At 43.2% G+C, this 15,426-nt stretch overlaps 1 protein-coding gene across 3 annotated transcripts in view; it reads right to left on the bottom strand.

Annotated features, from left to right (window-relative positions):
• Positions 1-2,916: 2,916 nt before the first annotated feature.
• The window catches only part of LOC142415975 (multidrug resistance-associated protein 1), a 58,359-nt gene continuing 45,849 nt past the window's right edge, over positions 2,917-15,426 (bottom strand). For 2 of the 3 annotated variants that reach the window (XM_075514971.1, XM_075514969.1), the window contains exons 21-31: positions 15,104-15,242; positions 14,338-14,545; positions 13,155-13,465; positions 12,081-12,280; positions 11,439-11,565; positions 10,957-11,058; positions 9,768-9,914; positions 8,392-8,550; positions 6,722-6,888; positions 5,755-5,949; positions 2,917-4,442 (exon numbers count right to left, since the gene is read on the bottom strand). In XM_075514971.1, the coding sequence (XP_075371086.1) occupies positions 4,334-4,442; positions 5,755-5,949; positions 6,722-6,888; positions 8,392-8,550; positions 9,768-9,914; positions 10,957-11,058; positions 11,439-11,565; positions 12,081-12,280; positions 13,155-13,465; positions 14,338-14,545; positions 15,104-15,242 (1,864 nt within the window). In that variant the 3' untranslated portion in view covers positions 2,917-4,333. Of the gene's footprint in view, positions 4,443-5,754; positions 5,950-6,721; positions 6,889-8,391; positions 8,551-9,767; positions 9,915-10,956; positions 11,059-11,438; positions 11,566-12,080; positions 12,281-13,154; positions 13,466-14,337; positions 14,546-15,103; positions 15,243-15,426 lie in introns of those variants that run through there. The other variant, XM_075514972.1, reaches the window with a different exon arrangement.

Genomic DNA, 15,426 nt, shown 5'->3' on the forward strand with positions numbered 1-15,426 from the left:
CAGATCCTTAACATTTTAATGAACAGATCAGAACAAAATGGTTCCGAGAGAAAGAAAAGAGCTTTGCTTTGAAAGATAAGGGTCTTTGCAAGGAGTGGAAGAAATGGTCCATAGAGCAAAGAGCACGGAATGAGCTGGAGAGAGGCAGAGCCTTTCTCTAGGAAAGAGCAAGGATGCTACGTCTGGCCACTTACTTTCGGGCCTGACAGGTATTTGGCAAATTTTTCACAAAATACACATAAATAGCCAGCAATGCAGCTAAATAAGGTTTCCATTTTTTCGGCTGATCTAAATGAAATTAATTGTGCCATCTTTATCAAAAAAAGAAGAAAAAAAAAAAAAAGAAGAGGAAAACCATGGAGCTAGGCTTCCACATGCTCTGTGGGAAGTGAGAACCTACCCACCTAGAGAAGCACAAGACCACCAGCTGTGAAGATCCTCCCGGTGGGCAGATCATTACCTCTTCACCAGCTGGGGACCTGGAGGACAAGAACAGGACAAACGCAGGCCATGCCACAGCAACACACTTCAGGGAAACCCTGCTCTGCAGCAGCTGGATGAAGGTGCCCAGCTCACGTCCTTCCCAAGGACTAAGCTGCCATTGCAGTACAGGCTCCCATACAGTTCCCACCTCCTGTCCTAGATGCCGTCTTTCAGAGCTGGCATTAGCTTTGATGCATAAAGGAAAAATATGTGACATCACGGCATTCAAAGAAAATATGTGTCCGCTACATGACTCTGAGCTCAGCTGCTGGAATTCAGTGTCACACCCCTGAATTTACCAGTGCCCCCCAACAGCTGGAGGGAAGGCTCATCGCCCTGGGCTGTAACGTCACTGATCCCTGCTGGATGGCACCAGGCTCTCTTGTGTTGGAGGTCCCATGCCGTCAGGCTAGATTTCACTTACCCCAAAGCACTGAAAGTGTCCCAACTACTAAATAAGCATTAGGTCCAAACACACAGAAAAATGAAAACAGATTAAAGAAGGAAAATCTACTTGTTTTAATGCCAGATTCTAACACCTTACCTTGCAGCAAGTCATATCATTTTCTGCAATTGATCCCAGTAACACTGCATGCAGGGATCAGCATACGGCCCTCTCTTTCCAAGCTGAAACAGGATCTCACAGCTATACTGCTCCTACCTCAAGGTACCCCAAAGCACCTATATGACACTGCTCTTACACATAGGTTCTGTGGGAAGAAAGCTGCATTTGTTCAGCTAGCTCTGTGTGCAGGAAAGGTTAGTTCAGACTGATCCTCATCATGCATAATACAACTTTGTTCAAGTTACATCCAGACAAGATATTCATCATTTTTATGAGGACAGGCATTTGGAATCAGGATCATGAATCAACGCAGCAACGGCACAAAGCACTGACAGGTATTTAGGGCAAACAGAAGAGAGTATCTACTCCAGAGCTGGGGCAGAACAGTTTGTGCTAGCAAGTGTATAAATAGATAAAAGTGGGAGAGCAGAGTGATGCATATTAATAACCACATCATTGAAAAAGAACAAGACGGAGGCACACACAAAGAGCAGTCTTCTGACCCCTTGCTGCACTGTTTCAAAGGTTATCCTGCAAAATACAGCATTTTAGACACGCAGCTCCCCAAATGATCACCAACAGCCCATGAATAGGACAGAGAACATCCAGTGACACTTTCCAGTGTACCCAGTTTGAGATTGCAAATGCAGTTTAAGTAATTCCTACACAGACAACTCCACTGCAAACATTTGACACAGTGGAACCATAATTCTGCAAATTGTGTGTTTCAAACAAACCATGCTCCTAAGTGCAAGTTCCACTGTTTTCAAAGGACTTACTCACAGGAATGTTAAGGCTTGTAGATCTCTGTTAATCAGCGTGCAAGGGAAAGCATCATTTCCTCAAATCTGAAACCGGTTTCCACCAAAGTAAGAACTCTAGCAATACAGCTTCCTTTGAATTCAGTCCCAAACCTGCAGAGTACTTGCAGAGTCCCCATCTCAGTAATGAGCTACACTAAGCCCACAAGGCTTTTCAAAGGTATCTGAAACCCGGTCTGAATTTCTTCACTGGACGTTCTCCGCAGCTCTGCCTTGAGGAAGGTGTTGGTGATAACTAGTTTGCACAGGCAAGGAGAGAGCACAGTGAGCTTTGCTCTCTGGTTGTCCAGTGCCAGCGGCCCCTCTCCCCTTTCCTTCCCAGGGTTCTCCTAGAAGTGGGCGGAAGGGGAAGGATCACAAAGTGTTCCTGGAGGATGACTGTCCCCAAGTGGGAAAGGTCTCATGGTGCTATTCGCAGTTCCTCCTCTGGGTCTCCTCTGCAGATAGGTATGTCTCCATTTTAATGCAGCTGAGTAAAACAAGACCAGCCACAGACCTTACCCGACCAGCTCATTCCTCTGCTCTGTACTCGGTTTCTTGCTAACCATTTGCTCCGGTCTTTCCACCCTTCTGTCCATCACAATGCTGTGTAAGTGTTAGGCGATTTGAAAAACCAAAACCCACCGCTCCTCCCCAGACTCCCAAATCACCCCTTGCTCTTTCCACTTCCACAGAGGAAATTACCACCAAGATGCCCAGGAAACGTGGCAGATGTAGGCCATGGACACCATGGGTATAACAAAGGTCCACGGCACTGCTGAATCCTGCACTACTGATCCATCGTTATTACCTGGTCTGCTCAACAAAGTGCAGTACTCAAATTACAAGAGAAACCATGAGATGTGATCCAGCCCTACCACAGCACACAGTTATTTGCACTCAAGGTTTCTTACCCACCCTAACACCCACCAGGCATCAGGCCTAGCAGCCTGGCTAGTCTAAGCAGCACCAATAATTTCTATTTTCAAGGTAAAAACCTGAACTGACGAAGATAACCCTTTGTCAAATACAAAGCAAGAAACGACACATCGTGTTATCTTTCAAACAATTTTTTTTTCTGCAAGTTCTTTGCAAATATTTGTATAGTCATTACAAAAAATACCAAAGAAAATTTCAGTCTATTCAATTTCAGAGTGTCATAATTTACAAAAAAATAAATAGCTTTACTCTAAAGACGACAATTGTCTAGTATTAAGGTCAGCAATATCATTCACAGAAGTCCACATTCTCAGAGTGCTGAGTATTTGGGTCCGTCTGACTTAGTTTGCCTTCTTCCAGCATTTTCCTTTAAAATAAGACTAATCAGAACATGAGAAAAGTAACTTTTTTCTTCCCATAGAAAACTGAACATTCAACACAGATCTTGAAAACCAGACTCCACTGGTAATTGAATTGTTAGACCCCTCTGACACAGAACTTTAAAAACAGTAAAACTTTTTTTTTTTTTTAAACAACTGTAACAGAACAGTTTCCCACAAAACTTGAAGAGTCAACAGCAGCAGCATGAAGGGCATGTTTCTTCAATATAAGGCTAATGGTCCTTAATGTGGCAGAGCTTGTATTAAAGCACAGAACTGCCAAAGCCAAGGGTATTACAATCAATGTCACGCTGAGCCTGCAACCTCTGCTCAGGCAAAGCCTCACTTCTCAGCCTAGTCCCCACAGGCATAACCAGGATTCGCCACCCAAGTCAGAATTCCTGAGTGAACTGGGTGCGAAACCAGGTACTGCATACGGCAACACACCAGCTGCTGCACAAATTTGGTTTTGGAGTGATTGTCATTCTAGACATGCTTAAATACTGCTTTGAAGTTGACTGTGCTTTTTCACATCAGCACTACTGACTGGTTCTAGTGAATTTGCTGCTATACACTGTAAACACATGAAATCTTTAGGAGAATGCATAAAAGCATTAACCATGTACAGTAAATGCCATAATGAGAAAGTCTGGCACACGTTATTTCACAAAAAGAAAAATCTTTGGACTATAGTACTATATGCCACAAAATGTTCCAAGTGCATCCCACAATAGATGGCTCATCAAATGAGGAATCAGCAAACAAGCAAATAACTAGCATTTGCAAAAATGTTTTAAACAAAAAAAAAAAAGGGGGGGGGGGGGGGCTTCAGAACATAAGAGCAGATGAAAAGAAAGCTTTTCTGAACTTCTCTGATGAATCACTCCGCCTTACATTTGAGCATATAATGACATATTTCAGGCAAAAATTAAAAGTCTCTGAAGTATTTTGCACAGTGTGTGCTTCTCCTAAAGCTGGCTAAAATCAATACTAAGGAGAATAAAAAAGAAAAAAATTGCATTTTTATGTTACTTCCATCGCCATGCTCTGGCTGACTTCACTACATCTGAAACTGAACTGTACAGTTCACACCAGCCCAGGGGAAGTTACAGTTCTCTGAATGTATCACCTCCCTCTTCCCCACACGAACTAACCAAGTTCAAATATTACACCAAGCCTGAATCTTTGGCCATGCTATAGAAAATGCCTTTTTCCTGAAGTAGGTGGTCTGGGCTACCACACTCCACCACTTCTCCTCTGTCCAGGACTAAAACTCTGTAAAACAAGGGAAAAAAAAAAAAACAAAAAAAACGGTCACAAGAAGATCCAGAAAGCCAATGGAATGAACACAGATGTATATGTACAGACAGAAACAGACTGTAGCGTAGCCATTATACTCAAGCAAAGACAGTCCAGACTGTATGAATGGACCGAGGTTCTCAACTCTGTCCTTCCTGACCTCATCGCAGATGGTCTGCCTGGTCTATTTTTTATGTAGCACATGTTTACCCAGTCATTTGCAGGCGGCCATGAGTCTTCTGACTGTGCTCTGAGCCAGCCAGAAACTAGATGGCAGCACTCCATGTCAAGGTGAGTGAGAGTCCCTAAGACCTTGCAAGATCTGGGATAACCTTCCCATAATACTACACCACATTAACTGCTGTTATACAGCTCCTGCTCACAAAATACAAACGCAGACATAGCTTATGCAAAACAAACGTGCAGCTGGAATTAGGAAGGTTACAAAGCAAGTTACCACAGCAAGTAAAGCCTGCTCACAGTTAAAACACTGCCTTCAGCTACCTCCACTAATTGCCCAGGCACTGCAGAGATGCTCGCTAAGCAGGCGCTGCTGCACGGTGTTCCCTGCTGCCGTGACTGAACTGGGTGTTCATCTGGTGACGGTACTGCTGGTGCTGGGCCTGGCACCGGCAATGCTCCTGTCTCTTATCTTTCACTAGTGATAGCACAAAGAGACGTCTACAAAAGTACACAAAAATCTTATCACTGGTCACTTTGCTCTCTGCCATCCTGTGATAAAAAGGACAAGAGAGCTTAAAACTGAAATTATGAGACAAAAACTTTGCCCTCAGCCACACCTTAGCAAGGCAGTGGGGGATGAGGGAGGCTGTAAGAACTATAACCAAAAGCGACGGAAAGAGAAAAGTTGAATAAACTTCAGACAAGCACAGGACCTGCCCCTTTGATTCCTTATGTTGTCTGTGCCTAGTTTAGGGTATGAGCTCCCTAAAGCTCTGATGCCTCTTCCAGCTGTGCCTAAATTAGGGCAAGACCCAGGAATAGACTCCTATCCTCGCCTTCCTCCCCTTCCTGGTTTGCCTGGGCAGGAATGGCACAACAGCAGTGTGACACAGGGATCAGAGGAGCTCCCCACGCCAAGCACAGCCACTGCAAGCCAGAACACACACACACCCCACCCATCAAAACAGGGATTTCCAGCAGCTCTGCAGAGAGGTGGCTAAAAATGCACTGGTAAACATTTAGCTAACACAAAGGTGCTCGTTGAAGTAGAGCACAATGCAGGTCACACATGCCATTCTTCAAGATAAAAGTGGTGTTACTTTACCTTGTGTAGTCCATGATTGTGTTCAGACGATGTGCTATAGTTAATACAGTGCATTCTTCAAATTGAGACTTTATTGTTGACTGTATAAGCTTATCTGTTTCAAGATCAACAGCAGCTGTGGCTTCATCTAGAACCAGGATTTTGGACTTCCTGAGCAGAGCTCGTGCCAGGCACACCAGCTGGCGCTGCCCCACACTACACAGATGGGATGGGAGGGTGGGGAAAAAAAAAGTCAGAATAAGTTTGCAGTATTCATTTTGAAGCCCAGCATTTCCCTGTAAGAACTCTTCTGAAGTATAGGTGCCAAGAATCCAGCAAAATAGATAAGGTCAGTCTTACTACTTCACTGCAGAGTATCTAAGCATCGGAAACTACATCCTCCTCACAATGAAGTCTTGGCAATGTAATAAGAGAATACATTACAAATGGTTTCAGCATAACTGAATCAACGCAGTGTTGAGGACTGGACTTTAAATGGTTTCTAAAGACTGAACATACATCCCTGTTATGGTGCAAAAAGCAAGCTAACAACTCCCTTAGAAAAACTGCATCTGTTGGGCAAGAGCTACAGTAAGTTCAGAGCATCCACTATAAATAGCAGGCTGCTGCTACTAAAATCCTTTCTAAGACTGCCCAAGCTGTCAAACCTCGCAGCATTCCGAGTATTTCTTAAATTACTTTGAATTCCCAAACTTGAGAGTTTAAAACATGTTGAATAAAATCTAGTTGGTTGATGTCCTGGTCACACATTAAGAATTCCCCAACTCCCTCCCCAAATTCTCATATGGGGCAGGAGGGAGCTCCACACTGCATTGCTGTTGCCAGGACCTAGCTACATACTGTCCCAAGTGAGCTGTAAGGTTTCTGGAAGTGGAAAGTCTAGTTGCAGATGGAAGGGCACACACACACCTCTCAGTTCTCATTTAGTTCTTAAGGCAATTTTCACAAGCACAGGTCTTTGATGTACCTGAGGTTCTCTCCACCTTCAGCACACTCATGATTAAGTTTATCAGGAAGGGACGATACAAAGGTTTTCAGGTGAGCCAATTCCAAAGACCTCCAAATGTCTTCATCAGAGTGCTGGTCAAAAGGATCAAGATTCATACGCAGAGAGCCAGAAAACAATACTGGATCCTAGTCATAGAAAGAGGTAATTGACAATATACACAGAACGTGGCAAGTGCTCCAAAAATACTTCTTAGATAGCGAAAGGAAAACAACATGTCCAGATGCAGTTGCAAGCAAGCTAATTACTGAATTTAGGAGTGAGACCTCACTTTTTCCAGTAATAGCAAGTTACTCTCCCTCACCCTTATTCCTTATGCCTCTTGGGGGCCTGACCTCTGCCCTCTGCAGACTCTGGCACTCCAGACCTTTCCATGAGTCAGTAACTCATGAATCCAGAAAAAAACAAAACAAAACAAAACAAAAAACCAAACCAAAAAAAAAAACAAACAAAAAAAACCCAGCCAGCTTTCTTTTTACTGGGCTACTAAGTTAAAGAACAGGCACTCCCCGCCCAACCTTCTGTCCGCAGGGACTACTAGGTCAACTTTCCACTTCTTAGGGAATTACACCATCTGTAAATATTTCAAAAGTCTTCAGCTGCAGTATTAATGAAATGAATGCATTTTTTTCTTGGACACAGAGAAATACTACTTTGGAAATACTTTTGACCGAGTAGTGTCAGACTGGTGCAGTGATCAAAAGGAAACAGGAAAGCCTCCCCCCCCAGATTTCCAAAAGAAGTGGTGCAGAAAACCTTTTACAGCGTGCTCACTTGTTTTTACCAGTGTGCTGCAACAGTGATTTATATAACCACATTTTATGGTCTTACTTTGAATCAGAACAGGCAGGCAATACAGGCTAAACAGTAAGAACAAGAAGACTTGAGACTGTAAGTCCAGTGCTTGTAAAGCCGTACTTCCAAATGTTTTGGACTATCAAACCCACAGTTGCTGGGCTAGACTGGGATGGTTATGTACAGGTTTCTGTGAGTGAACAGTACTGCATACCTCGCTCATGAGATCCTGCCAAAGTCAGAATGCTTTGTACAAAGGCTCAAAGAGTGCATATCAAACCTAAAATAGTAATTCAAAATCCCAATCCCTCACAACTAGACTACGCAGTTAACTTCATTCCATTTCTAAAAAGAATGGAACTACCCAAAATGAAAGTGGAAACCAATCTCTAGAAAAAGTCCCCTGAGGGCTCCCCACAAGTGGAAATACTCAGACTTTACTTCCCCTCTGCTGGCCAAAAGACGAATGGTCCCAGTTACCTAAGGGACCCCGATCAGGTGTTCACCTGCGATCAGACCTCCCTACTCAGGCTAAGCTGTCTGTAGCATTTAAATGATCAGCATGGGGTGCTGACAAAGCCCATAAGTCCAAAGGCCAAGGTTTTGCTTCCACATCACAACGTGGCCATAGCCAAGCTCCTACTTGTTACCCAGCACAAGCAAATCGAAGCCAGTCTAAGAAAAAAGCTTGGTTTCAAGTTCATGAAAGAGCATGCTGAAATGACTGAATTTCATAGCTATAGATCAGAAAAGGAATAAACATATTCTCCCCAGTACATTACAGAAACAGCACTGTTACAAAACAAGTTCTGGTAATGACAGGACTTCACACCTACCTGAGGGATGATGGTGATCTTGAACCGCAAGTCATGGAGCCCTATCTTTGCAATATTAATTCCATCAATAATAATTTCTCCTTCAGCTGCTTCATTAATCCGAAACAAACCTAAAGTAAGTGAGGATTTTCCAGCTCCCGTTCTTCCAACTATTCCAATCTGTTGGGAAGAAATACAGGAAAAACTTACTCTGGGGAAGAGTTAAAGCATCTCCAAGCATCTACCTGAAATTGGCACATCTTCGGAAGGTTGTCATATTTGCTGGGCTATCAACAGCCCAAAACAGCATAACAAATTGAGGCTGATCAAAGGGGAAGAAAAATCACTGGATATGAAAAAACAAGAACAAAAAGCAGTCAAAATTTGCAATCCAATCACAAAAGTTTTCAGTTTTTCTAGAAAGGCAGATGGAATTGGGTAGAGCAGGCCAAGGTTTCCCTAATCCTTTGTTTGGTTCATGCTTCACAGTTATAATTGCTGACTTGATATTTATCTTGTTTTAATTTCTAGCAAAAATATACCAAAAGCACTCGTTTTCATACTGTATGTTTTGCTTCCCAGTTAGATTGAAGTATTCACCAATTCTTTTCTTTTTTTTAAACAAATACAAAAGATTGCTGCTTTGGTTGGTTGATACATCTCTTGCCATCTGCCCTTCCTAACCACTCTTGAGGTAGTATTCTGCCCCTACTTGTAGGTAGGAAGCATGCACTCAGGAGAAAAGCAAATGCCTAGTTGGATACCACAAATAAGGAAGCTGGATAGTAGATCTGTCTTGCAGCTACCTTTTATGCTGCCATGCAAGATCACACTATTATTAGACGTCAGAGAATCCACACAGGACTGGGGCAGGATGCAGCGCGTGTGCGAGAAAGCAGTAGGAGACACACACACACACATATCACCAGTTTGGCCAGATCCAGAGAAACTACTCTGAAGTCCCATTTTTTCCTGCAGAGTCTCACCTTGCAACTTCTGCCTCACTAGATCAGGGCTTTCCCCCTCTACTTAGTAACTCATTTTCTTGAGACTATAATTAACTTAATCTCCCTGCAACCTGTACTTGTCTTCGCTTACGGCACACAAATTAACAAAGTTTCCTGGGAAGGGGAGAGAAGACAGCATAAACCTCATTTCCTTATGAAACCAGACCAAAGATACTTCACAAACCAACGTAATCTTTATCCCATGATGCAGGACACACCTTGAAAAGAATTAAGAGCCCACTACATCTGCCAGTTACAATAAGACTGATTCTACAGAAACTCTTCTAGTTCTTAAGGAACCAAGACACACTACAGAACAGGGTTAGACCTCTCTGGCTTATGCATGCAGACTTATAAACAGTAACACTACTATAAATTCAGATTCATTACCTTCTCACCCCCATTTATGGTAACATTTATGTTTTTCAGAACCAAATCCAAGTCTTCCCGGTAACGTAAACCATAGCCTCGAAACTCAACCTTCCCTTCCTCGGGCCAGGTACTTGCTGGGGCAGTTTGTTCAATATTCCATTCAGCCTGAAAGAACCACACAAACATACCTGATCAGTTCCTCCTTCAACCAGACATGGGCTCAGAGGACTCGAGGAAAGCAATTAAGAAAAATCCTTGTTAGTGTGTAATTTGCAAAAGGAACTGTGATGATGATGGCAAGAGAGGGAAAGAGCTGCCCCAAGGCAGATGAAATGGTATATGTAGCCAAGGGCTTTGCTATCACAAGTCCCACATGCTAGATAAACTTTCCTCTTACAAATGTCAGAATCATACAGGCACCACGTATTCAGATAACCTGCTTGTACACCCCCACCACAGTAAGGAAACCATTGATGAAGCCAGACATGCAACTAGAAGCAGTTTAACTGAGACATAAGCACTAAAAGATTAACAAGCTGGTAAAGTAAACAGCTGCTGCCTCAGCCTCCCACAGAGGCGGGAGAGAACACCCCCACTGCATTCACTGCCAGTGCCAAACAAAAAGGCTTTTAACTGTTTAAACACTGGTCTGATACCAGAACCTGAGAAAAAATTCTAGGAAGGGTCCTCATAAGACTTGGCTGCAAAAATAGTGGCTCAAGTCAGGTTCAAGTGACAGGCACGGCAAAGGGAAGCCACAGGGAACTCTGTTCTGTAGCCAAAAGGGGCACAACTGCAGATGAAATGAGTTGTTAGGTGATTTGAATCAAAACAAAAAAAGTAAAACCTCTTTACTCCCCATACTGAGAGCAAAAAGAGAAACACAAATAATAATAAAAAAATGTTTAAGCACTTAGGAATTCAAAACATTTGTACAACTCCACTGCTTAGCCCAGGGCAAACCAGCACATTTCCTAAATAACACTATGTAAATATCAGTGGATATGCCTCAAAAGCACCCACAGGAACTACCCGCTAAGATACAGCCTGTCCCTAGAGGGAGGGCACTGACAGCACTAAACTCTATCCCATCCCTCAGCTCAGAGGATGCGCCCAGCTGCACTCTCCAACCCATTCAGCCAGGCTGTGGGTGAGACCTCAGAACAGGGCACTGACTTCTACAGGTGCGGTGGACAACTCAGTGTACCTCCTTCTCCATTTCAGCATATTCTTTGACTCTTTCAACAGCAACAATGTTGGTTTCCAGCTCAGATGACATGCGAACTAGCCAGTTCAAGTATGCTGTAATCTGCAAGAAGAAAAGAAGTCTAGAAGCAGTTCACACTAAATATGTTACCTGCAATAAATAAAAAACACAAAACAACCAAAGCACTGCAAGTTCATGGAATACATAAACACAGACAAGATCTTGGCTAATCAGTGCTGGACAGGCGAAAAGTTCAGATGCCCTTAATATGCAGGAGATGAGTTGTCTTAGCCACATCCCCTCCCACAGGCAAGGCACGGAAGGAACTTCCCAGCATCTTTCCAGATACTATTTGTAGTTACTATTGTCTTCCTATGTTCCTTATATTAGTTTTCCTTCCAAAGCCATAGCAAGGTTCTGACTTTCTGACGCAGTCTTACAATTCAGAGCCTTTTTTTTTTTTAAAAAAAGCGTTAAATTACCTGCAGTGAGTAGGACACTGAGAGGCCAACCAGTCCTGCGCTGAGTTTGTTGCGTGCCATCACTGCAAACAATGCTGCAAAGAGGACAATACAGTTCCCCACAAACTCCAGTCGGACAGCCAGCCACCTGCAAGACAGAAAAATGTAATGCATCTATCCAGTAATTCACCCACAGAGAATTACGAACGTGGCCAAGCAATGTTCTGTCACACATCTTGTTTTTGAAAAGATTAGTAATATGGCATCTGCATACTGCCAGTGACACAGGAACTGCAAGATATTTGACATTCTGCTCCAGCGGCATGCAAACCTAGAGGCATCCAAAATCAATAAACCTTTCAGGTGCACAAATTCCTGTCTTAGTTCAGAAAGCAGTTGTGGTTAACTTTGGGATTAATGAATCAAAACTTTAAAAAAAATATTACCCAGAAGTAAGGCAGGAACTCTCAGAAAGAAAAGAAATTCAGAAGTAATCTTAATTCCATCACAGAAGTTCAAGCAAAACATCTGTGAAAGATATATCCACACAGGCTTCCCTGCCCTGGACAAGTATGCCGAGAGCTGTGATCGATAAGAAGCACAGGCAGCAGAACCATGTCCTCCCTATACAATTGCCTTTCAATATTTCAACCCCATTGTTACCTGTTTGCAACAATGCTTGGATAATAAGCTTTCTGATTTTCATCCACTTTCATGTCGTTCTGCTTTATGAAACGTTTCTGCTCCTCAAAGGCTCGAATGACACTGACTCCCAGGAGGGTTTCATTGAAGTGAGAATATACAGGAGAACGACTGACAGACTCAAGGCGTTTGAGCTGGCGAGAAGTGGCCACATAAAATCTCTGCAAATCAGAGTATGAGAATTATGGTTACATCCAGAGTGCGTCTGAAAAGACAAAGGGAATCATAAGAGAGTTCCCTGCCATTTGGGCTGTTAGTTACAGAGATTCAACTTACACATGGGGAATACATGCCTTCTCCAACCCTCCAACCCTAAAAAGACCATTACATACACTCTACTGTCTTGAAACCACCACCAATCAAACCATCTCATGCAACAGCCATTTTGTCCTCCTTCTCTTCTCTGCAAGTTTAGTTCAACAGAATAAAACACACATCACTGCCTTTAAGGTTTACTAATGCAGCCTGATAGATTCACTAATTCAAGAGTCAAAGTCAAAACCCAGCTGCTTCTCTCTGATCTGTACTGGGGCTCTACTAGATTTCTAAGAGTAAAGCAAGAGTGAGGTAAGCACACCCTGCCTACACAAGACAGGAGTGAAAGGCTGCCATAGTTTCTCTTGCTCTGTAAGCAATATTCTGACAAAATAGGCACATCAGCAATGCACACATACCCCTCTAAAGGCTACTCTTTTGTTTGGAAGCAAGTTTTAGAAAAGCCCACACATTTGCCACATTTGGGCTCTGAGTAACAAGCTATACAAAATTTGCCTCAAAATCTAATGGCATTTTTATGAAGTCTGCTTAGGTATTAAAGGATTACCTTCTGCACAGAAGTCATTATACACTTGACAACGGAAGGAAGTGCTCTGCTAGCGTCAGCTAATCAATAAACCATGCAAAGCACAGTCAGTCGAGCATGACTCAAGTCAAACACATTAAAATCCATCCCAGTGCAGAGTCAGAAAAGAACTGTCTTAAACAACAGAAGATGCGTGACTGCTGGTCCCAGTGCCCCCACGTAAAACCCCCTACCTGCACAAACAAGTAGACAAGTCCCAGAGGTGGAATAATGACAGCAGCTATAGGTGTGGCCAGCAGAATGATGATACAAGCCCCAATCACATTAAATGTCGAGCCCATGAACATCTTGATGATTGGTGGAATGGTGGAGTCAATGGTATCTATCTCCTTTGAGAAACGGTTCACCAGATTTCCACTGGGTGTACGTTCAAAGAAACTCATTGGAGACCTGAGGACATTGTGCAGCAGGTTAAGGTGCAGGTGTCGTGAAGCAAATATTCCCCCTACTGACACAACCATCGAGTAGCCAAACACAGCAATACCTAGAAAAGAAGACTTGTTTTTAACTGCTTACACCTCTCACACAAAACATTTTCCTTCATTTTGTCATCACTTAGCATTAGCATATCTATAGTACAATAATCCTGAGAACTGGGGTTCACTACAGGTAGACTCAGGAATTACTCCAAGTAATTAAAAAGAAAAAGAATCAGTGAAAAGATCACATTTCTCTCATGGAAGAAGTTGTTTCTCCATTACAAAATTTTGTGTAATATTTGAGCCTTTTCCTTGAGCAAAGACCACTGAATTTTAAGGTGGTATTTAGTTTTTAGTGCAGGATTTTTATGGCAATTCTGAAGTGGGGTACTTGGTGTGTTAGGTTTCAGGGCAAACAAACTGACTACAAAGAGGACACACAAAAAGCCACTGAGCTGGCCTCCTCGTGGTGCCTTGGATAGACCCTCAAACAGTCAGAAGAAACACCAGCCTACACAGCTCAGCCAGGCCATGGCTGCAAGGGATGCAGCGTAGCCATGGCCTCCTGTGACAAACTGTCCCTGCGAACCAGGCTAGCACGGTTTGTTTACAAGCCATGGAGCCATTTCCTGGGTCAGACATTTTGTCACCAACTGCTGGCTCATCAGCCCCTGCAAACCACTTTTCATTCTTGTTTCATACAAATGAAAGAAAACCATATTCACTAACCGAATAATTTTATAGGTTGGTTTGCCTGCCCCCCCCTTTTTTTTTTTAGTCACTCAAGTTTTTCATCTTTCTACAAAGGAAAAAAAAAAAACCCACCCACACTCAATCCTTTGCAAACTGCTGCTGCAGTTCTGGGGATACAAGGTCACCAAGAGCATTAGAAACATTCTGAACCAGCTAATCTTAAAATAGGTAAGACGAAGCAAACCTTGAGAAATTCCCAGTGCTCCATACACTCCCAGTCTGACATTTGTGTACTGCTGTGTCCCATTGATAACAGGATCATCTGTCCATAAACTTAGCCAGTAGTTGGAAGCTAGGGAGGCTATATGATTACACATAAAGAGGAAAATGCTCAAGAAAGAGATAAAGAGTCCAATTGCTTTCATGTAGTCCCAGTACACTGTTGCCTTTACCTGAAGACAGAACGGGGTGGAAAAAAAAAAATATTAATTTTGCAGATTAAGTTTCAAAACCAGCAATTCCCCCTTCTTCAACCCCTATTTAAAGTCAGTACCCCTGCCTCAGGCCATAAAAACACAACAGTTGCACTCTAGAGAGCCACTGCTTGGGAACACAAGCTGCAAAGCGTTCTATGGAGACGTGCCAAACCCGACATGCCTCCAGGGCAGGCACACATCATCTTTCCCTTGTCTTCCAAGGGAAGAGAAGGGTAGGGAGAGAGCTGCCTGAACTAACACAGAGCATCAGGGGCAGAGCCAAAAACTTCACTGAGGAGTTCCAGTTTTTGCCTCTCTTTCTTTACCACAAGATTATATAGCCTTTAATTAAATCCTTGCTCCACATGGCTTGTATCCTATGATCTATCTTTAACCAGAGGATTCAAGTAACACTGCTAGGAGGTGTAACTACCATTTTCCCATGAACCTCTCACTCTCAGGTTTCTCAAAAAGCCCTGGGTATCCTGGGATTAGATACTTGCATCTGCAGGAAGCAGGAACGGGAGACCTTACCCTCCCGGTCTTCGCTGTGTCGGCCTCTGTCAGTTTCCAGGAATTCTTTTCAGCAAGCGGTTTCTGCAGCTCTGCTGTGCTACTCTGGTGCTGTGACTTCCCAGTGTCTCTGCTGTATGTTGAGGAGTTACTGAGTTGTCTGTTTGAAGACATTTATTTTTCAGTCTTAGCATGATACAGACCAGGTGTTTACTCCATAAACAGACTTCAACAGCCTGCGGCTCCAAGTCAGTGGCTTACATTATTCTGGTGATAATCAATCTCCTAACCAGTCATCATCAGGCCAATGGTTACTACTGCTTCCCTCCTCCCCTCACAGTGCA

Source organism: Mycteria americana, chromosome 12 (genome assembly GCF_035582795.1).
Source record: "Mycteria americana isolate JAX WOST 10 ecotype Jacksonville Zoo and Gardens chromosome 12, USCA_MyAme_1.0, whole genome shotgun sequence".
Taxonomy (NCBI): Eukaryota; Metazoa; Chordata; class Aves; order Ciconiiformes; family Ciconiidae; genus Mycteria; species Mycteria americana.